The following is a 23,326-nucleotide window of genomic DNA, read 5'->3' on the forward strand; positions in this document are numbered from 1 at the left end:
AATGACAGCATTTCCAAACTTCTCAGGGGAGAAAGGTTTTAATGACACGCTGCGGCCCTGGGGCATCACTGAGACGGGGAACCTAAGGTTAACAGCGCCTGCCTTTGTAACAGACCTGCACAACTGCCTGGTTGAAAAGAACCTTAAATGAGTGTTCATTTGCTTTAGGGAACAGCCATGTCACTAAACAGCATGTGTAAAATTATATGTGAAGTCCCTTCTCCATTACTGACCACTTACCCACAAAATTTCCTTTATGGTAAAAGAATCAGTCTTAAAGCCAGGTAGTTCAAGGCACAAGTGTACTCTGCAATTGTAAACATGCGTTTAATTCTTCACAGTTCCTGTAAGAAATGCCATCAGAAGGAAGCTGGCAAGTACGAAACACTATGCTGTTAATTCCCATTTCATCTGCGTTTCAGCTCTGCTAGACTCAATTCAGTAGCCGGAGGAGCCCCCGGAAATGCCTGCTCAGTAACACCCCGAGCTGCTGGGGAATGTGCTGCGGAGGTGCAGAGGCGCTGTGCTGTTCGGGCCTGCCCGGTTATCCACTCTGACACCTGACTGCTGACCTGTGCAGATGTTTGCTTTAGCTCAGGTAACACGCCGGGATCCTCTGTAAAGCGGGGTGTGGCCCAGCCCTCCGTGGCCCAGCCTCATCTAACAGCCCAGTTCAGCACGAGACCCTCAGAGGTCTGTGAAGACGGAAGGTGAGCTAAGGTAGGGCTTTGTGGCCAGCCGTTAGCACCTGAGCGTATCCTCTCACCTGGTGCAGGGAACGCCTCCCTTTGGATTTGCGGCATGTGGGCACAGAGAGGCCTAGTGATTAGTCGGCGCTCTGGGAGTGAGACCCTTTGAACTCAGCTAGGCCCGGGGCTGGCAACCTACAGCTTGAGGGCCAACCAGCCTGCTGCCTATTTTTTGTATGGCCTGCAAGCAAAACATGGTTTTTACATTTTTAAATGGTTTTAAAAATTAGGGCTATTTGACACATGAAATGCCCATTTCAGTGTCCAAACACCAGCTTTATGATTGGCACCCAGCCGCGCTCGCTCGCTTGCATATCTGAGACTGACTGTGCTACAAGGAGAGCTGGGCAGCCCCGTCAGCTGGGGTGTGGACCACCGGGCCCTCTCGAGGGGAAGTCTGCCAACCACTGTCTACGCCAGCCCCTTCATTTACAGGTTAAGAGGACCTCAGACCACACGGTTATATACAACGCCTCCAAAGTCGCACGGCTAGAGTTAACAGCTACAGACCGCAAACTCCACTCAACTCGTTCCTCCGTCTGCCAAACCAGAGGCCACCTCTCCCACCCAGCAGCCCCCCCCGCACCATCTTCCCCCCGACTCCTCCCCTCCCCACGGACCCCTCTCTCAGCATTCACAGACCGTCACGACATAGGTGCTGCCAAGCTCTTTAGTGATTCGCCAGCCACATCAGCCGTCACGGGGCTGCCCTCCAGGAGTCAAGGAGGAGGGCGGCCTGGCACAGCGCCTCGTACTCCAGGTTGGCCAGAAACAACATCTTCATTTTTGTCTCCACGCAGCTCTTCTCCGTAAGCCTGTCGGCCAACAGAGTGGCCGCGGACTGTCGGAGGAGCCAGCCGATCATCTTGTCTAGTTTCAGATTCTTCAGGGCCAGGTTATGTTCGCCCCAGAGGCTTAAGTGAAGCACATTAGCAGCTACTCGGGCAGACAGTCTCTGCAACAGGAAGGGAAGCTGAGGCTTAGAACATCGGTGACAGTGTTTGGCCTGCAGCCGTCTTCGGTAAGGCGGCCTCTTTCCGGGCTCTTCCCTGCCCTGGCCCCAACCACGTTCTTCTCCGCCCTTCCCTCTCCTGACACGTGCTGGCTGCTCCCTGCCCGTGCTCCAGGCTTTTCCACGTAGACAGATTTGCTGGGGGACAGTGTGCTCCCAGCTGCAAGGGCCTGCCCATTATGGAAGGCCCACGGCCGCCTCCTGCTGCGAGCACTGTCTGGAGCGAGGAGCCAGACCTGGCAGCAGCTGGCAGCAGCGCGCACTACCGCGGTCACGACAGCACGCTGGGCACTGGGGCAGCTAAGTGGGAGAACCGGAACTGGAACCCAGGTCTGCCTCTGCTCCCTCCACTACGCATGCCACCTGAACCGGGCCCACCCTTCCAGCTGCACTCCATGTGGGCAAGCCTGCAGATTCCTTTACAGGGACCCCTGAGTGTCCAGCTCTGCTCCCATAGATGTCTTCATGCCTGCTGTCTCAGTAGAGCTCAGCCGTTGCCATAAACCACATCTCCGTCAGACATTTCTTAAAAATGCATCTTTTCCTGAGTAACTTAGGCAACTAAAGCCAAGAAGAGTTGAGTTGCTGGAACTCTAATCTGGTGGCCAGCTCCCCTGCTCCAATTCATACTAAAATTGAGTTTGTTCTCCTGTACGTGGCCTGTCTGTCTTCGTGAGACAGAGGAGCTGTCAGTCACTTGAGTGCTTGCCCAAACCTGATCTGTACTGAGGTTTCTACTCACAAAACCCCTGCAAAGCCAGGGCACGGCCTCACCTTGCGGGCATCCCGCTGGAGCAGTGACCTCACCAGCTGTCTCACATCCAGAGGCACCGACTCGGGCAGTGCAGGCAGCTGAGCCTCTCGGTAACTGCGGCTTTCGAGGTGGGCTCCGCCCTGGCCGTAGAAAGGATTGGCGAGCCCGAAGATTTCGTAGGCGAGTGCGCCCACTGCCCAGGCATCAGCCTTGCTGTAGTCGACCACCACCCTGGGGCCAGGGCGGGCTGTGGATACCTGCTTGGAAAGCAGTGGGTGAGTGTTCATGCTGCTGCTATCTCTAAGCTAATCGCGCTCCTGCATGGCACCTGATTCGTGGGCTAGTCGGAACTTTGTCCCAAGGAACCGAGGATTTGAGCGAGCTGTAGCTCAGACCCAGAAGAACCTGCTTAGGCTGTCTGCTCTGTGCTGACAGAACCTGCATCTCCCAGGGATACTGGGGGGATCCAGGTTAAAGCAAAGTGGCAGGGGAGGGACTGCCTCAGTGCATTACTTGGCACTGAGGGATTGTGCCAAATAATGGGCCCTGAGAGATGGAGGAGGGGAGAAAATAACGAGGGCTCAAGCTTCGTTCCGTCAGTGGAAACCCCGATGAGTCGCTGCTGATGACAGGGGACATGCTCACCAGGACTCACCTCAGGGGCCATCAGGCTGCTGTTCCCGCCCAGGTCCACATACCAGCTGGGGAAGGGCAGCCGCAGGCCGACATGCTCATCGGCCAGGCAGCAGCCAAAGTCCGAGATCACTAGCCAGGGGCAGCCATCTGGGGAAGCGATGGGAGACATAAGCCACTGCTGCTCCGTCTTCCCTCTGAGAGGACCCCCGCCCCCGGTGTCCCGACTTGAGCCACCATCAAGACACAGGTGAGAGGGGCTCACAGGGGCTCAGGACTGGTCCAGGGGAGGTGGGAGGGCTCCCCGGCCAGCTGAGTGGCAGGGCCAGCTACACAAATACAGAGTCGCGTCTAGGAACCCAGGCTCCCAGACAAAGCCCCAGGTGAAGAACTGGGTGTGCCCAGCTCAGTCTAAACAGGACAGTGACTGGACCTGCCCCAGGATGGAGGCCTGCTGTCACTTACTCAGCATCATGCTTGGCTCAAATGACCTCTGATGGCCTTTATACCCTGACAGTTTTTTATTTGAATTTAAAACCCCAAAAGTCCAAACCTAAGAAACAGATGCATTAGGAATTAGTTATTTGTGAAAGGATTCACAGAGACTTCCTTTTAAAAGCCAGTTCCTCTAGTACTTTAACTGCATGTTTACTTATTTTACATCTATATTAAAAGTGAACAGATGTGAACCTCCTTTACAGTCTTCCCAAACCACTAACCATCCGGCTTCTACCGGAACGCTTCCACTGACAGGAAGCCATTATTTGCAGAGGCAACCGGGCTTGCACTGGGGCCTCTTCCACAGTTTGGAAATTCTTCCTTCCACTGAGCTAAAGTCCACCTCTCTCGTACTTCTGCCAAGAACACATCCACTGATGAGGTGGTTCTGTAAGTGGGCAACAGAAAGGAACTTGGAAATGTTAACTACCACTCCACAAATCCCACAGAGAGAACGAACGCCTCCACTCTGAAGGAGGGACTGCACGTGTCCTGTGTATACAGCCAAATGTAGACAGCTTATAATAGGACATAAAAACGAAAAAGGACCTATGTTCCCAGACCTCAAGTCTAGTGCCCCCTGGAGGCGTGGCAGTGCATCCAGGCGCCTACCTGCGTCCAGCTCCACAAGGATGTTGTCAGACTTTAGGTCTCTGTGTGCCACGCCCTGCTGAACCAGATGGTCCACTCCTTCCAGGAGCTGCAAGAGCATCACGGTGGCGAGGCGGGGGCTCGGGCTGTTCTCGCGGAGGTACTGGCGCAGGGTGCAGGGGTAGCTGGGGGAGAGGGTCATGCACGGACTTATTTACTGTTAGGATGACGGTCTTTCCTCCTCTTCCTAGAGCTTTCAGACTTCTTTTTGCCCCAAGTCTCCTTTCTGTCCCCACCCACCACCCTGAAATGAGGAAGAGGACACATGTAAAGGAAAGAGGCCAAAACGTAAAGGAAAGTGCCCTTGGCACAGCCTTATCTCCTTAAGTGTAAGGATCCTCTTCCCTACTAGAGAGGCAGGGACCAGTCCCACTTACCCCAGGCCCTGCCACGCACGTGCTACTTACTTCTTCATGACGAGGAAAAGTGTCCGCCCGTGGCCCAGGCCTTCGGGGTTAAGACGTGGGGGAAGCACATCCGGGTAGTCCACCAGGGCCCCTGGCAGCAGTGGGACGGACGAGGTGAAGGCGCGGAGGACCCGGATGATGTTGGGGTGAGGGGCCAGTTGCTTGGGGCCTCTTCTGGATTTTCTGTTTCAGCCAAAAGGGACAAACATATGAGGCCAGTAACACAGCAGTTGGAAAGATGGTGATCTAAGGCCACAAGAAATACTGCCATTCATTTATTTGCCCGTTTATTTTTCAAATATTTACTGCAGGTCTGCTGTGTTCTAGGCAAAGTGCCTGGTGTTAGAGTAAAACACCATTAAGGAGACTCAGCACATGTGATGACTTCACCAGCCCGTCTGTCTGTCTGTCCAGCCACCCATCTGTCCCCCGATCCATCCCACATGGCTGACACAGTGGCTGGGAGCCCCTGGAACCAGACAGCCTGGGTTGGGATTCCAGGTCGGCCCTGGTGAAGCTGCTAACTTCTCGGGGCTTAGTCTCCAGTGCCAAAGGGGAAAGGCAGTGACGGACCTCGTGAGGTCGGTAGTACTAGTTAAGAAAGGACCTAGAATCTCTGTGAGCCCCAGTCCTTGCACTAATACTTGGTGTGGAGGATGAGCTCAGCAAACCTTTGCTGAACGAACGGACACAGCTGGTAGCAGAGCTGTCGCCTGCCTGCCCTCCCCACCCCTCCTCCAGCGGCCGCACCCCACAGCCCTGCTGAGGCATGGGGACATGTTTCTGATTGCATGACTGCCTGCTGTGTACCAGCTCAGCCCCTCAACCAGAGACGACTGGACGAAGGGGTGGGACCATGAGCCTGCAGTCACATCTGAGATCCAGTGGTTGGTGGGAAAAGGGAAGGGGCGAGCTAGAGTCTCTCTGAGGGGCACGAACGAGGACACATGGTGGAGGCCTGGCGGTTGACAGTGGAGCTGGCAAGAGGGTGACGTGAGGTTTGCTTGGGGCCGTTGGAAGACCAGGGTGTGCGAGCCGAAGACACCAGGACAGAAGAGCCGCGTGGCAGAGAGAGGAGGACAGAGAAGCCGCCCGGAGACAGCAAGACAGCTCTCGGGGAGCAGACACCTGCCGTGTCCTCAGAGCCCCAGTGTGGCAGACCCGGCCCACGTGGGGCCTTCTGCTCTTCTGCTCCAGTCCACCCCAGGGGCCCTGTCCCGTGCAGCCCCAGGGGTCAGAGCGTCGTTCCCTCGGGAAAACACTGTCCAGCTGTCACGGGAGCCCAGAGGAGGAGTGTGGCTGTGTAGCCCAGCAGAGCTACCTGCACGCAGAGAGGCAGGAGGCACGGAGGAACCAGGTGCCTTGGGGGGCAGTGGGAATCCAGTATGTGGGGTGTGGCATGTACCTGGGACAAGATGAGAAATCAGATGGGAGGAGAAGTGAGCGGAGCAGACACAGGACTGACCCGAGGTCCCCAGGTGAGCACACCCCGGCTCTCAGGGAAGGGTGTTTCCCTGACACAGCGTTAGGTGTCGCCAGAACTGCAGGTAACAGACCTTCGGCCACTTGCATCCCTCACTTAACAGACACCCCCTGAGCTGTGGGGAACGCAGTGAACAAAACCTGACAGCCCTGGCCTCAGGGCGCATTGCACAGCTGGAGAGACCGTGAATAGACAGACAAAGCATCGCCCTGGCTGGTGTGCTTCAGTGGTTGGGCGCTGGCCTGTGAATCAAAGGGGCGCTGGTTTGATTCCCACTCAGGACACATGCCTGGGTTGCAGGCCAGATCCCTGGTAGGGGATGTGTAAGAGGCTACTCTTTCTCTCTTGTACAACTCATCCCCTCTCTGTAAAAATAAATAATCTTAAAAACATAAAGTAAAAACTACATAAAAAAAACAAAGACACCTGTGCTCTACGGTCAGATGGTGATTCGTGCTACGGCAAGGAAAAGGACTCGAGAGTGGCAGGGACTGCCTCTCTCTACCTCAAGAGAGCCCTGGGCAGGGCTCTCTGTGCCAGAGACGCTGTGCTCCAGCTACGCGACAGCGCCCCAAGGGCAGCTGACATCGGGTGGTCCGCTGGTCCCTCCCGAGGAACCGAACGGGACGGCAGCGCTGAGCCCACGGGCCCGCACGGACCCGCAGGCGCACTGCAGCCCTCCGAGCAACGGACGGCGTTTTCCCCGTGAGTTACCCTGGGTCCCTTTTCTATCTTCCTGCCTCTGCCGGAACTAGGTCTGCAAACCAGTCCCCTAGTAAGTCACCAAAGATGCGCAGGCCCCCCTCTTCCTGGTGGTCTACACATGTCGCAGTGAGCACAAGTGCCTCCGCTGTCACAGCTCACACACGTGGACTTGCGGAGCCACTGTTGGCCAGGCTGCCGCCCACCCGCTCCCCCCGAGGACAACGCCTTTTCCTACTGCTTTGCCGAGCTAATGTCCGTTCACCCTTCAAAAGGCAGTGAGAATTGGCCCTTGAAGAGGGGACAAGAGGCTTTTCTGAACGGCCCCGCCCCCACCACATACACGCCACCTCTGGACTCCCTCAGCACCTGCGTACACACCATTCTAGAACGCACCACACCTGACTCTGCTCCTGAGCTGCCCGGCTCCCAGGCCTCATGGAGAACTCCTGGGGAACAGGCTTTTTAAAAATCTCAGCACCGTGAGATGCACTGCAGCTATCAGAGGAATGAATGTTACCTCTGCTGGGAGCAGAGTTCAGTACTTCACCTGGGCATGACTTAGGCAGAATCAGAAACCAGGTCGCTATTCCACTTTCTGAAACAGCATTTTGGGATGGCCTCTCCCCCTGCTCCAGCGTGAACCAGCCACCGGCATCTCCAGTGGGGGTCAGGGTGATCTACAGTCATTCCCAAGTGACTTATGCACCAGCTGAAAACCCATCATTAACTACATCATGCAATAAGCACTCACTGTCTCCTGTGAGTCATGTCAGACATGGTGCTGAGTGCTGAGGACTTGGCGGTTTGTTCTCAAAGAACTCACAGCCAATCTGGTGGGCAGGTGGGTGCTTACCTGTAAGTGACTTCTCCGTACTCCCCGGCCAGGGCCATTCGACTGGCTGGGACTAGCTCTCGGCCCATCTTGCTAAAGATGGCTTCGCTGGAGGAGCCGGCCTAAAATGCATCCACAATGAATCCACGGTTACTACAGACCCCCAAGCAGAATGGCAAGTCTAAGCCCTCCTTGTACTGGGACCAGAACGGCTACACTGTGCAAAATTGGCTTTGACCTTCAAGATAACCTCTCTAAAGTATCAAGCCAAGATCAGTTTCTCCTGGGAGAAAGGGCAGAGGTGTCACCCAATGTCACAAGAGGCCCTGAGACGCCAGGGCAGGGAGATGGCAAGATGAGCAGGGCGTGGGCCCCGTCTTCTGCCACAGGTGCATGTGGTCACCACCAGACTCGTCCTTGTAGGCTCCCTTCAGCAGCCAGGCCGGAGCCAGACACGCCCACCCTGGATAAAGTTGTGCTGAATCACAGAACAGCCTTCCTATCCCCCAGTAAGAAACAAACAAAAAACCCAGAGGAGGAAGGTCACCTTATTTTCCTCATTTCACTATGAACAGCTCTCAGGACCCATGAAACTTAAGTATGGAGATTCTGTAAGAATCGAGTGTTTCAGCTCTTGTGAAAGCACCGGCTGCAACACGCAGCCAGCGGCAGCTATGATGCCTGACTGGCCGATTCATAGGCAAAGGGTTTTGCTACTTGTTAGCTATTAACCCGGCTTGGAAGTGCCGCCGTCTAACAGCCTCGCTCCCCCAATCGGAAGGAGACACCGCAGGTGTGCGCTCTTCTGCATCCAGCACCAGCTGCAGGGCTGTCTCTGCCTCAGCCCTGCCCGTGCTCCGGGCAGGACAAAGGACGGGGGTCCGGATGAACTTTCTAAACCCTCCTAATGCAAGGGCAAGGAAAAGAACTACTCCAAATAGAGAGAAAGCTTCATTTTTGTTGGGGGAATGCACTTAATTTCCGAAAGCCTTAAGTCCTCCAAGAACTGACAGCAAGGAGGTGATGACCAAGCCTCTAACCCGGAGGTGAGGTGGAGGTGAGTTTAGAGTTGAGTGGGGCCCCTCCTGCCCAGGGAGGCAGGTTGAGGGGAAGAGAGAGGATGCTGGCAAGTGCGGCCGGAAAATGCACTAACTGACTGGCCAGGACTGCCAGGTGAGAGGCCGCTGGTTTAGGCCCTTGCTACTCAAGCTGTAGCGCACAGACCGGCAGCATGGACACCACCTGGGGGCTGGCTTAATGAAAGGCAGGGCTGTGGGCCCCACCCCGGACCTGCTGACCAGGACCTGCCCATCCCCAGGTGATTCGTGGACCTGCTGTTTCGAGACACGCTGCTTCACCCTCCTGCGTGAGGGGGAGGAAGCCTAACAGTACAGGCACCAGACTGTGGAGAATCTGTCTTTCCCTGTCTACTTCCAGGAAAAAGCACCGCCCAGCCCCCCAGATCGGCACCTCGCCCTTACCGAGATGTTCCACATCATCTTGATGGCTAAGGGAAAGGTGGGGGCCTGTGGGGCGCGCCCCTTCTCTGCTCCCAGCAGGGTGATGTCTTGGCCTCTCCCTGGAAGAAGCCCCACGCTCTTTGCCACCTCCAGGTTCCGGGGCTGCACAGGCACGGCGGCTTCGTACACAGCAGCACTGCAGCCCTTGCCAAGGGACTGCCCTATCAGGTACTCATCCAGCTGGAAGCCCTGCCAGCGTCTGGAGTCCAGCAGGTCAGGGAGCAGCTTGCTTTTCTCTGTAAAGACTGCCTGTGAGGGGAAAAGGTGAGCACTGTGAGCCAGGGGACCAGGAAGGCTCACCTAAAGGGCACGGGGAGGAGGTAGAGTGGGGCGGGGCTCCAGTGACAAGACTGGGAGCTGTCAGAACACACCCAGCTGGATGGGACTGCTCAGCCTGGGCTGGGCCCCTCCTGCCTCTCTCAGCGCTCAAGAGTGATTTCCCCAAACTCTGTCGTTCACTGCATCGGATGCAGCCCAACACTGAACGTCGTCAGTTAAGAGGTCAGACCCTCCAAATTCTGCAGCTGACACGCTCCACTCCTTGCTGCCTGTCAAGTCCCCAGCGCGATGCTGGAGTTCTGACTACTGAGACAGCTCCCTCTGCAGAGAACTTGGCAACTTCCGTGCGGGAAGCAGGGCTGTGGGCGGGCAGGGTATGCGGTGTACGGCTGCCCCTCCACTGGTGAGTGAGCCCGGTCACCCGTACACAAGGGGGTGAAATCAGGAGGACCCCTGGGGCTGAGTCATTAAATCCTGTCTTTACCTCTTAGGAATCTGGGGGCCCACCCTGGTTCCAGAAAGGAAACAAGAACGTAAGAATTCTGATGGAAATATGAGATAGAAATGCAGGTGCTGGTGGGGATGCACTAGGAAAGAGCCCACTTCTCCCAAATCTGAGTCCTTCCCTACTTCAGGCAGTGACATCATTTGTCCCACGGCCCAGGCTCCACATCACATTCTGTCTGTCTGATCTCCTGATCCCTTCCTTTCTGCGGTTACCCACCTCTAGACCTTCCCACTCCCCCATCAGCCCTTCACCCGCTTCTGAGCCAAATCAAACCACTGCCTTCATGTGCTACTCACTCTTCTATTCAGAAGACCTAGCCAGTGGGGAAGAAGGTACAGGGATTAAGATGCATAATTGGTACGTACAAAATAGACGAGGTGGTGGGGGTGGTGGTGGTGGTGGTGGTATGTGTGTGTGTTAAGAATCATATAGAAAATGGAGAAGCCAAAACTTATATGCACGACCCATGGACATGAACTAAGGGAGGAACTGCTGGAGGAAAGGGGGTTACCAGGTGAAAGGGAGGAAAGGGGGAAAATTGGGACAATTGTAATGGCATAATCAATAAAATATACTTAAAAAAACACAGGAAAGTGACACCGGTACACTACTGCTAACCAGACTATAAACCTGAGTTTTAACATCTTTTTAAATAAAAAAGATTTTATTTATTTATTTTTAGAGAGAGGAGGAGGAAGGGAGAAAGAGATGGAGAGAAACATAGATTGGTCGCTTCTTGCGCCCACAACAGAGGACCTGGCCCACAACCCAGGCACATGCGCCTTGGCTAGGAATCAAACCACTGACCTTTCAGTTTGCAGGCTGGCACTCAGTCCACTGAGCCACATCAGCCAGGGCTCCCCACCTTTTCTAACCTGCACTCACTGGTGTGTGCACAGCTACGCAGCTTTATCCCACGTATGGGTTTGTGCGGTCACCACCACAGCTGTTCCATCACCACAAAGGAACTCCTTTGTGTTACCTGTTTGTATCTGCACCCCCCCACTGCACCCCCCACACCCCCGTCCCGATCCCCTGGCATCCACTGATCTGTTCTCTCTAGTTTTGTTATTTAAAGAATATTATATAAATAGAATCACAGAGTCTAACCTTTGGGACTGACCTTTTTCACTAAGCATAATGCCCTTGAGTTTCACTTAGGCCTCTGACCTGCATCAGTAGTCAGCTCCTCACTACTGCTCAGTCTCTGGGAGGAAGGGCCAGTTTGTTCAGCACTTGTTGAAAGGCACTTGGGTTGTTGCCACTACTTTGCTACTGTGAGTGATACTGCCAAGATTCATGTGCAGGGCTTAAAAATTCTTTTAAAGAACTGCGGTAGAAAATACATAACATAGAACTGACCCTTTCACCCATTTTTAAGCGGACAGTTCAGTGGCATTAACTACAGTCACACTGCTGTGTGACCACCGTCTGACTCTAGGACTTTTTCATCTTAAATTCCACACCCACTAAACAGTACGTCCCATCCCGTTTCCTTCCAGCCCCTGGCAGCCCCCATTCTCCTTTCTGCCTCCATGAACTTCCTATGAGTGGAATCCTGCAGTAACTGTCATTTTGTGACTGGCTCATTTAGCATAATGTCCCCAAGATTCATCCATGTTGGATCCTGTGTCAGAATCCCCTTTCTTTTTAAGGCTGAACAATCCTCCACTCATCCACTGATGGGCCCTTGGGTTGGTTCCACATTTACCTATTGTGAATAACAACACTATGCACACAGCTATACAAATTCCTGTTCTAAGTCCCTGCTTTCAGCTCTTCTGTGTACACACTAAGAAGTGGACTTGCTGGATCACGTGGTGATTCCGCTTTTACTGTGGGGAGAGCTGCCATACTGTTTTCCACAGCAGCAGTGGAAAGGGGTTTTTGTGTGTTTTTTTTTTAAACAAAAGGTTTTTGTTTAAAATAAACCTTTCCATGGACAGGTTTCGGTTTAAACAAGTTTTCATTTCTCTGGGAAACGCCCAGGACTTTGATGGCTAGGTCACATGGCCACGCAGGTCTCTGTTTAAGAAACTGCTGCTTTCCAGAGCGGTGTACCACTCTTTACTCTCCCCCACGGCCCAGTCTCTCTGCACCCGCACCAGCATTTGGTATCACCGCTGTGTTTGATTCTAGTTCCGGTCAGTACGTCATGATGTCACACTGTGTTTTCCACCTGCGTTTCCCTGGTGGCTGGTGAACTCTTTTCATGCACACATCTGACACGTGTGTCTCCTCTTGCTGATACATGTCTGTTTCCCATTTTATAACTGAATCCCCTCTCCATATGCTTCCATCTGAAAGGAGCAGCCACTATTCTACTCTGATACCATATGGAATTTTAGGGTTAGAGATGTCATATCTGCTGATTTTTCTTAGAAAAAGAAGTCAAACCCCTGAATTTTAAAAACTGAATTTTAAAAACTGTCAACTAATTAAGACTTGTAAGACGCAGGAGGGTGAAGGGTGAGAAATGGACGTGAAGATGGTAAGCTCAGGAGGACAAGCCTCTCTGTTAAAAAAAGCCTCCATAAACCTAAGCAGGATTATCAGGTTTCCCTTGGCTTCTGCCAGTTAAGCTGTAGCCAAAGGCAAGGACATCAGCTGGGGACTGGGCCAGACGTCACCTGTCATCCCAAACCAGCCAGAGTTCAAACCTGAGACACTCTGGTGCTTAACAACAAGAACAGGGCCCAGAACCCGGACACAGGGGAGACACTGCTGGGTCCTTAGCCAGCGCGTCCTTGGACAAGCCGCCCCACCTTCCAGCCCCTTGCCCCCGACTGTAAGTTGCAGGAGCTGCACTAAGTCAGCACGTGGCTCCCTGGAAGTGAAGGGAGCTCCGGCAGCAGATGGCCATCACACTTGCACAGCGGTGGCAGTGGCTCTTCCCTGGGTCTCCAGCCTGCCTGCCTTTCTGCCCTGCAGATGCCGGACTTTCAGCCTCCGGAACTGCAGAGGCACGACCTTAAAATAAATTTTTTTCTATAAGCCCATCCCATTGGTTTTATTTCTCTGGCGAACGCCCACTAAGAGTTTAGTAGAGTAGAAACAGAGGTCTCGGAGCTATTTTAAGCATCTTTTAAAAGCCTGAGACACCCCACATATCCAATCACTCCTGATTAACCCCACTCAGGTTACAAATGGTCAGGTGTGATGTTTTCTCCTGCTGTTTACAGTTCTGACTTTGGCCTCAGCTGTGTTACTGTCTTGCTAAACTGTGTAGGCAGTCTGGCTCAGTGCCCAAGGACAGGGGCTCTGGGGGGCCAGACTTCACCAGCTGTGTGACTTCGAGCAAGTTATTTTACCTCTGAGCACATGTCCTTATTCATAAATTGGCCATGACAACTACCTCAGGGATAGAGTATTATGATTTGTCACTAAATTTTAAAAATTATTTATTTTTAGAGAGATGGGAAGGGAAGGAGGAAGGAGAGAAACATCAATGTGTGGCTGCCTCTGACGCACCCTCTACTAGGGACCTGGCCCACAACCCAGGCATGTGTCCTGACTGGGAACTGAAGTGGTGACCCATCGGTTAGCAGGCCTGCACTCAATGCACCGAGCCACACCAGCCAGGGCTCATTAGTTGTTGTTTTTTTTTATAATTACAAAAAGCCATTACAATGGTGCAACAGGAGGTATCATTAGCATTCTTCCAAAACATGATGATTGAGAAGGGAAAACAGTAAAACAAATGATCCCCATACCAGAAGATCAGTAACACTGAACATGAGCCTCAACTGGTGATTTCCAAAGAATTTCTGGGCCCGAGGAGCATAAATCCTGGACTTAACAGAATTCAGGGCTCCAGAGGCCTAATGCCTCCTAGCCCCTCCCTACCACGCCCACACCCTAGCCCCGCCCCCGAAGATCCCATGGCTCCGCCCACGCCCTTGGCCCCCGCCCCCACCAGCTGAAGGTCCCCTTCTAGCCTAACTCTGGTCCTCGCCCCGCCCCAAGCCGGCGCTCACCTGGATATCCTGGCAGGCCGAGGCCGCCCTCCGGCCCTCCGCCTGCTTCTCCTCAATCAGGCCCAGACCCAGCCCGAAGGCCAGAAAAACTGCCCGGCCGCAAGGGCCCCCGCCGCCCCGGGCTCGCACCACCAACTGCCGCTGGAGCCGCGCCGCCAGCCCCGCCACCGACTGGCGGAAGAAGCGGTAGCGGTCGGGGAGCCCGAGCCCGAGCCTGCGCGGCTCCGCAACGGGTCCTGCGGCCTGGCCCGGGCGCTCTCCGCGGCCCCGGACGCCCGCGGGGCCCGGTCGCTCGGGCCGCCCCCAGCCGTAGGCCGGGCCAGGCTTGGCGGTGAAGCGCAGCAGCAGCGCTCGACCCAGCTGCAGGCCCCGGCCCAGCGCCTGTCGCACCGCCATGGTAGCGCCCCGCAGGCGTCCCAGACGCCAGCCACAACAAACTTGGGGCGGTGCCTCTACGCAGGCGCGGGCGCCGATGGGCGGGGTTGCCGGTCTGACCGTTCCAGCGCTGGACGCGCGAGGGCGCTGTGCGCGCACCCGGTGGTCCGTAGTTTCTTGCCCTTTTGCGCTTTGGATGGGCTTTTACATCAGGCAAGTCTTGAAGTGAACTTTGCTGGTCCGGGGAAATGAATATTTATTGAGTATCACCCACCGAGCCAGACTCTACAACTGCTAGTTTATTTAATCTTCCTACCAAGAAGATATGAACCTCATATCTATAGTTAAGGAAACAGGCCTATAAAGGGCTGCCACAGTCAGAGGTCACAGTGTCAGAGCTGAGGTTAAAGTTCATGATGTTTTGACTATTGAGTTCTTCCCCTCCCCACTGCCCTTAGGCTCCTCTCTGCAAGCGTGCAATCCCTGCTGGCTTCTTAAGACCCTAAGAGAAATCTCACCCAAAGGCCACATTTTTCAGATGAATTGAGTCCGGAGTCGTGAAGGGACTTGCCCAAAGTCATACAGCTTGTTAGTGGCAGAACCCTGGTACCCAAACAGTTGTAATGAAAGGCTAATAAAGGGATTCATACTGAGCAATTTCTTTTTTCTTTCTTGTCTTTTTAAAATGGGAGCTTTTAAGTATATTTTATTGATTCTGCTATTAGAATTGTCCCATATTTTTTTCTTCCCTTTTTCCTCCTCTGTTACTCCCATTCTTCCAGCATGCCCCTCCTCAGTTCATGTCCGTGGGCCGTACATAGAAGTTCTTTGGTTTCTCCACTTCCTGTACTATTCTTAACTTCCCGGTGCCTAGTTTGTGCTACCAGTTATGCTTATTCCCTGTGCCTTCTCCCCAAGTCTTCCTCCTCCCCCGCTGACCTGTGCACTGGCTGGCAGTGTCTGCGGCGTCATGGATGCGACATGAGACAAATTCACATGGACTACTGAGTCCTGTGGAGGAAAAGGGACGGCATGGTTACTCCGTCAAAGTGGGAGTGCCTTAGAACGGCCTGGCTACCCTCTCAAAGGGAGCGAGAGCACTCTGACCCTTGCCTAGTCAGGCTTTTATTGTGTGGTTTGTTTTTTTTTTTGCACAGGAGTTCAGGTACAACTTATTAATCATTGTCAGGCAGTAAGCAGTAGATAGTATACAAAGAACCATTGGGGCTTCTTCTAAGTCAGGGTCTGTCAGCTAAAAGGCTACAGAACTTTGAGAACATAAACTCTTTTTCTGCTCAGGCCTTTATCATTTAACTAAAAGCATCCTTAGCAAAGTAGGTTTCACAGGGTTCCACATATTCTTTCTCAGGCCTAATTACCCAGGGAGCCCACCATTCCCAGCACAAGGCTACACCACCCTCTGTCATCGTTTTCAGGCTTTAGTCAGGCAGGGGAGGCAGATAACCAAGAAATTCTCGAGACTTCTCGCAGACAGACTGAAGACTCAGGCTTCCTCAAAGCCGAGGGGGGAGGGTCCATCACCCCCTTTCTCCTTAGCCCCCCAAGTCCTTCCCTGGGCCCTCCACGGGATCATGCCTGTCTTAGGTGATTCCCCGCTTGGGGAATCTTTCCCGTCATTGGCTAACTGCTCAGCATTGGAGGCCAGTTATGGAAAAAGGAGCAGAAGTGGTGTTCCTGCCAGGGAGATAAGCTTTGTCTCCTTAATGGCTTATGGTCCGAAGGTTGCTCACTCAGCCTTAGCCACCAGGCAGGGCATTTCCCAACACCGCTCCCCACTGATAACCCTCCAGGTGATCTCCATTTCTGTGATTCTGTTTTTGTTCTAGTTGTTTGCTTAGTTTGTTTATGAGGGTTTTCTTTAGGTTTAGTTGTTGATAATTGTGAGATTGTTGTCATCTTACTGTTCATATTTTTTATCTTTTTCTTAGTTAAGTCCCTTAAACATTTCATATAATAAGGGCTTGGTGGTGATGAACTTTAACTTGACCTCATCTGGCAAGCACTTTATCTGCCCTTCCATTCTACATGATAGTTTTGCTGTATAGAATAATCTTGGGTGTAGGTCCTTGCCTTTCATGACTTGGAATACTTCTTGCCAGTCCCTTCTTGCCTGTAAGGTCTCTTTGAGAAATCAACTGACAGTCTGACGGGAACTCCTTTGTAGGTAACTGTCTCCTTTTCTCTTGCTGCTTTTAAGGTTCTCTCTATTTTTTTTTTAAGATTTTGTTTATTAATTTTTAGAGAGAGAGGAAGGAAGAAAAAAGAGAGGGGGAGAAAAACGAATGTATGTTTGCCCCTTGCATGTCCCCCACTGGGGAACTGGCCTGCAACCCAGGCATGTGCCCCTACTGGTTATCAAACCTGTGATCCCCCAGCTCATAGGTCAGCGTTCAATCCACTGAGCCACACCAGCCAGGCTAAGATTCTCTCTTTATCTTTAATCTTTGGCATTTTAATTATGATGTATCTTGGTGTGTTCCTCTTTGGGTCCAACTTGTTTGGGATTCTCTGAGCTTCTTGAACTTCTATGTCTATTTCCTTTGCCAGATTAGGGAAGTTCTCTTTCATTATTTTTTTCAAATAAGTTTTTAATTTCTTGTCCTTCCTCTTTTCCTTCTGGCACCCCTATGATTTGGATATTGGTACATTTAAAGTTGTCCCAGAGGTTCCTAAGCCTCCCCTCCTTTTTTTTGAATTCTTATTTCTTCATTTTGTTCTGAGTTGACTATTTATTTCTTCCTTCTGCTCCAAATTGTTGATTTGAGTTCGTTTCCTTCCCTTCGCTGTTGGTTCCCTATATATAAAATGGGAATTTTTAAACATACTAAAAAATACAATGGTATAGTGAACCCCATGTACCCATTAATCAGCTTCAACAAAATCATTATTCACTCATACCATTCAAGAAAAAAAAAATCTATAGGTTCCAAATGGCATCACTTCTGCTAAAAGCCCATGATAACAAATGCAGATTTAATATCCAATCTAATTGCAATTTCAGCCTCTCCCAGAACTATAATCAACCAGCATGAAGTTTTCTGGTCAAGCCCCAGTAATCTGTCACTGAAGCCCTCTCCATCTCTCATGGACGAAAGAGGTGTCATGAGGACGGGGGCATCCCTGAAAGTCACACACATTTGTGTCTTTCCACAATGTCAGATTCAGCAGGGGAGACCTCCCCAGTAAGCCAACAGAGTCAAGCAGGTTACACACCGAGAGGGGGAGCTGGTACAACAGAAGTGAGCAGTGAGCAGAGCGAGCGTCTGCAGGGAAGCCCCATGTGTAGTAGGTGGAGGGGTGGCCTTGGTCTCCAGCCAGGCGGCTGCAGTGGCGGCAGGAGTCTGGTGCAGTGGAAGTCTTCTAGCAGGGCTCTGAGTGTGGCCTGCGGGGCAGCCAGGCTTGAGCCTTGGGGGTCTGAGCTGTGAGTTCTTACAGCCCACAAGCCTCGGGGGTCCCACTCACATCAGTGTCCAGATGGAGTACTCATCCAAGTGTCCAGACTCGCGGTTTTGGACATCCCAGGCCCCTCCTAAGGGTGTTCCTGTTACATCCCATTACCTCAGTCTTGACATAGCACTTGACCTACTGTCACAGCCGACAGTGACCCTGTATTGGATTGTCGAAGGTGTCAAAAAGTCCACTCTGCTCTTGCTCTATACATTAGGTAATCTACATAATAAAAATCCTTTCCCTTGCCTTTCCCCACAGAAAAGATGACCCTGTCCCGATATAATCCTTTCCTTTCTGTCACTAATAGCTCCCTTGCCCCACCTTGCTTCCTGTAAAACCCATTTTGTGCAGCTCCTGGGACCCCCCTCTGTTTGCTAGACAGGATGCTGCATGACTCATGAATCAGTCGGGTCAATTAGGTCTTCAAATTCGCTAGGTCAAATTTTGTTTTGTTTTTGTTTTAATTTTAGAACAATCATATTTGCCATTTTATTTTTTTAATATATATTTTTAAAAATTTAGTCATTTTTAGAGAGGGGGGAAGGGAAGGAGAAAGGGAGGGAGAGAAACATCAATGTGTGGTGGCCTCTCGCACGCCCCCTACTGGGGACCTGGCCCTCAACCCAGCCATGTGTGCTGACTGGGAGTTGAACTGACAGCCCTTTGGTTTGTAGACCCACGCTCAATCTACTGAGCTACACCAGCCAGGGCTGAATTTGTATTCTACTAGTACTAAGAACAGTGCCTTTCTCCTACTCCCACCCCCTGATTACTTTAAAGCAAATCCCAGACATCGTTATTTCATTTTTAGATACTTCAGTATCTATCTCTAAGTGATAAGAAATATTTAAAAAAACATAACCATGGCACTGCCTGGTGTGGCTCAGTGGATTGAGCACTGGCCTGCGAACCAAAGGGTCTCTGGTTCAATTCCCAGTCAGGGCACATGCCTGGGTTGCAGGCCAGGCCCCCAGTAGGGGGCGCAGGAGAAGCCGGCACACACTGATGTTTCTCTCTCCCTCCTTCTCTCTCCTTTCCCCTCTTAAAAGAAAATCTTAAAAAAAAAAACAAAGTTGAAATCTATGCATCTGCTAAGCGTCATTACCATTCCAACTCTTCCCTTTAAGCCTTACTGAGAGGGTACGAGAGTTGTTCTGAGGTCTTTAGTTCTAAGCCCGAGGACTTCCTTCACGCTGCTGGCAATGTGACAGTTTACCGTGACGAGTATACAGCTAACGGGATGTACACACTCTGGGAAGGTTGTGTGGGTTGTTTTGAGTTAAGAAGTGGGTTTGTTATCAGCCTTCGCCTTTAGTCCTGTGGTGTGCAGATAAACCAGCAGCCTGTGATGCCTCGCCACCCAAATCTCTAGCTGGTGTTCATTAACCCTCCTTTGTAGGCCTGCAGTTCCTTGTTCCACAGAGCCCTGGACTTTCAGTCAAGATGGCGCCGGACTGGTTCACTTCCCCTTGTGCAGAAAAATCTAAGTTTCTTTGACAGGTCTGAACCAAGCACAGTGTGAAGCTGGATGGAAAGGGCAGCCAAGTTCATTCTTCAGAGAGAAGCTTCTAGTAGGAATGTCAGGGGTGCTGTGTTCTCCATTCTCAGGACAGAGATACAGCCTTATCACAGAGGGACACCCAGCTACCTTTCTTAGGGATCATGGCCCTGATTCCATTTGTTCCCCTCTGTTTCCTGGAGAAGGAAAACCCCGTGGTGGCAACAAATCTCAGGTCTCGGGGGTGGTCCTGAGGCTCTGTGACAACATTTTCCGTCTCTTTAATGGTATCTCAAGAAGAGGAAGTCAGGACATGGTATATGGTTTTCTGCTGAGATATTCATTTATACTGAAGACTGTCTATTCTATAGGAGAGTCTCATTCATGCCTAGACCATTATTAAGCATTGCCGGGCACCAGGGAGGCTCTGATAGGCTCGGCCACAAGGGTTAGAGAACGGAGGGGCAGGGAGGTGTTGGAGAGACCCTGGGGTTCTCCTGTGCTGTGTGCTCTGGTCTGTGGGCGCCTTTCTGTCTTGTTTATATTCTTTTCTTTCCAGGCAGCGAGACTGTGTAGTTTTGGTAAGGTACATAATATTCCTAAGAAGCATCATTTAACCTTCCCCCAGAGGACATGGAGGGGAAAAAAGCTGATGCTAATGGAAAAATGGAAAAAGACAAGGAAAAAAAAAAACCATCAAGGGCTTTTCGACCTTCTGTCCTGGCACCATTTCAATCCTCTTTGTCTCCTCCTGGCAGGGGACAGACACTTTCTCCAGGGGCAGCAACGTCTTCTACCCGCAGCCCATTTCAGAAATGCTATCGCTAAATTGCCAGCAGAGATGGAAGGAGTTTTTGCTAAAACTGTTGACCGAGCAAAGCTGCGGCCAGATGAAAACCCGCCTGGTCGACACTCCTGGGCTGTAGGTTTTGGAAGCCTGAGCCAGACAGCAGCGAGCGGAGAGTGACATCTCACCGGGGAGAAGTCTCTGTTTTCCCCAGACGTGAGGATGGATGGAAGCACTCTGCCGGTGGAGGAGGGAGACGTCATATCGTTGAGAAGTTCTATCTGTGATTCATGCAGTCCAGTAAACGACTGGCCTGTAGTGATGATTCCTAGGAAAATGTGGCCATGTCACCTGCAGGTGGCAAAGTCCTGCAGAGGCCCTTTACCCTGCCCATTGCCCCCAGGGTCAAGCCTAAGGCACAGAAAGTTAGCTTGGCACAGAAAGTCCTTTACTATTTGGCCCCAGCATCTTTTGTGCTGTCCACCTCCTGTCTTTATGGTCCAGCAATACTGAGTTACTTACAGCCTTCCCAAGCACCAGGCTGATCCCCTGTCTTAAAAGAATCCCCACTCATACTTGAGGTCACCTCCTCCGGGAAGTCTTCTTTGACCTTTCCTAGACTGGGCTAGATGTTCCTTCTCTGCCTCCCTCTTCGAACTGTGAGTTCTGTAAGCACAAGGGTTGTGATTTTTAAATCTTTGATCCCCTACCTCCCAGCACAGGGCCTTCTGGAACTCAGCCCTTGTTTGGGAGCCATCTGGGAACACACGCCCTTAGCAGGCAGGCTCACTCCCCAGGAGGAGGAGGGGGAAAGGGGCTGGGCTACACTTTCCGACTCCCAGTCACATGGCTCCCTCCTTCCCAGCAGGGAGCCGGGAGGAGCCAGAAGCCGAGGAAAAAGATAGGAATGTCGAAGAGTTCACCCGCAACCGGCAACAGAATCACCTACTGCAATTTACACTGTGTTATTGACAAATGAATTTCCTTTCTATGACCTCCTTTCTTTTTCATTTTAATCTTTATTGTATTTTTTCTTATTACCACTTAGTCCCCTGATACCCATCCCCCCAGCTTTAAATAAAACTAATATGTATACGTGGTTTAAAAAAACACTAACAATAGATATAGGCACATCACGAAAAGCAACAATCTCCTGTTCTAACTCCTTCTAAGCCTAGAGGCAGCAATATTTTACTCTTTTAGCTGTTTTTCCCCATGGTTCCTTCAGATCTCTCAAACCGCAGCTGGAGCTATTTCAGGCAGGAAGCTGCTGGTTCCCCGCCCCCCGCTTCCTGGAATCCAGGGCTGCGGTTGGAGTAAGGTCAGCTCCTCCACAGGGCTAGCCAGGCCTGCTTCTCCTGGCCCTTCTGCCATCCTTACCTACTTTTCTGTTTTCTGTTTACGTTTCCTTGTCCACGTACATTTTTAGTTTTTACATCTTGAGAGTGCCTACCCCCTGGTATCCATGCCTTTGTGTGAGTTAGACCTTAGGGCTTGCTTCTAAGGAATAGAGTTTGGCAAAGGGATTGGTAACCTTAATTAGGTTTCCAAAACACTCTGGCTTCTGTCTCACTCACAGTCTCTCACTCTGCTGCTTGCTTCTTCAGAGCAAAGCCCCCTGCCTTGTGGGCTCCGTGGAGGGGCCCACCAGCAAGGAACCGAACCCCGCCAACAGCCAAGAACCATGTGAGTGAGCTTTGAGGTGGACCCTTCCCCTGTCGCCCTGTCGTGCCCTCGGATGAGACACAGCACCAGCTGCCCCCTTACCTGTGGTCTTGCATGAGGCCTTGAGCCAGATGGCCCGGCTCTGCCCAGACCCCCGACCTGTGGAAACTGTGAGATAATACACTTCTGTTTTCCCAAGCTGCTAAATGTTGGCATCATCTGTTATACAGTGATAGGTGATTAATGCATCATCGTGCCATTTTTTTTCTGTTCAGTCATAGAGTTTTTCATCCCCCATCCTAACTGCCCCTTCCCACACCTGTCGGAAAGGAGCAGGCTGGATGTTCCTTCCCTGCCTGGTTTGGCGCTCGTATAATCTCACAAACTGTTATGTGTGTGTGGGCCATTCCATTACTTAGTCTAAATTTTTTTAATCCTCACCAGAGGATATGCTCAGAGAGAGGGAGAGGGAGGGACTTTGATTGGAGAGAAACGTTGATTAGTTGCCTCTTATACGCATCCCCACCAGGAATCGAACTCACACACACCCTTTTGGTGAATGGGATGATGCTCCAACAAACTGAGCCACCTGGCCAGGAGCCACCACTTGTTCTTGAGCAGCATTTTTCTGTTTTCATTTCTGACACAGGCACCGAAAGTGCCCCTAGTGTCTGTCAGAGGCGTGTCCTCCTCCCAGCTAAAAGGAAATCCTAAAGAATCTTGTAGTTTACACAAGCAATTAGCAGGGCTGGCCAGAGCGCAGAAGTGCGCATGCTTCTATTTATTTCCATGGGAACCTGGGACTCAGCTTTAGGGTCCTAAACACCACGGAGGGCTCTGAACAGGAGCACATGCTGCTCCCAAATCCAGGTCCCCAGAACACTGGGCCTGCAAAATGAAAGCGCGTGTGTTTTGAACAAACATCCTGCCTCTCTCGGGCCAAAGGAGCGCTGTTCTTCCAAGTGGATGTTATTCAAGTACTTTCTGGAATTCTTCTTTGCAGATTGCCTGCTGCATTGTCACCCCCAAATATAAGGAACTCCAGGCTTAGCCCTTCAGGCCGTCCTCACTCACTGCCCGCCCTGCTCCCTAGCTCAGGGCCCAACCTGTCGGCATCTCTGGGCCACACAAGAAAAAAAGTTGTCTTGGGCCACACATTAAATACGTGTAACACACAATCACAAAAAAAAAAATCTCATCGTGTTTTAAGTAAGTTTACGATTGTGTGTTGGGCCGCATTCACAGCCGTCCTGGGCTACAGGGGCCCACGGGCTGCAGGTTGGACACCCCGGTGGCCCTTCTCACAGCTTGGCTGGAGCATCCCCTCCTCAGGGCACCTTGCCCCTTCTTAGACCAGCTCCATCCCTGCTGCTGTGTCCCCCCAGGGCGCTCTTCCCCCTTGGATGGCACTTGTCATGAAAAGCTGGAATCATTTCAATCTCATCTCCCACATGCAGACCCAGAGCCCCGTAAGGGCAGGGGTTTTATCTCTCTCACTGTTGCTACCTCTCTGGGGTCTGGG

General features: G+C 52.0%; 1 protein-coding gene across 1 annotated transcript; it reads right to left on the bottom strand.

Moving 5' to 3' along the window:
* Positions 1-288: 288 nt before the first annotated feature.
* PINK1 (PTEN induced kinase 1) lies at positions 289-14,451 on the bottom strand. The gene is made up of 8 exons (XM_037140110.2): positions 14,009-14,451; positions 9,206-9,493; positions 7,746-7,846; positions 4,705-4,887; positions 4,259-4,422; positions 3,171-3,298; positions 2,536-2,772; positions 289-1,704 (listed from the first exon to the last, which is right to left on the bottom strand). The coding sequence occupies exons 1-8, from the start codon at positions 14,402-14,404 to the stop codon at positions 1,447-1,449; spliced, it is 1,755 nt and encodes a 584-aa protein (XP_036996005.2). The 5' UTR covers positions 14,405-14,451; the 3' UTR covers positions 289-1,446.
* Between the last annotated feature and the right edge of the window lie 8,875 nt (positions 14,452-23,326).

The sequence above is a fragment of the Artibeus jamaicensis genome, unplaced genomic scaffold (assembly GCF_021234435.1).
Source record: "Artibeus jamaicensis isolate MK-2021 breed Jamaican fruit bat unplaced genomic scaffold, CSHL_Jam_final scaffold_847, whole genome shotgun sequence".
NCBI lineage: Eukaryota > Metazoa > Chordata > Mammalia > Chiroptera > Phyllostomidae > Artibeus > Artibeus jamaicensis.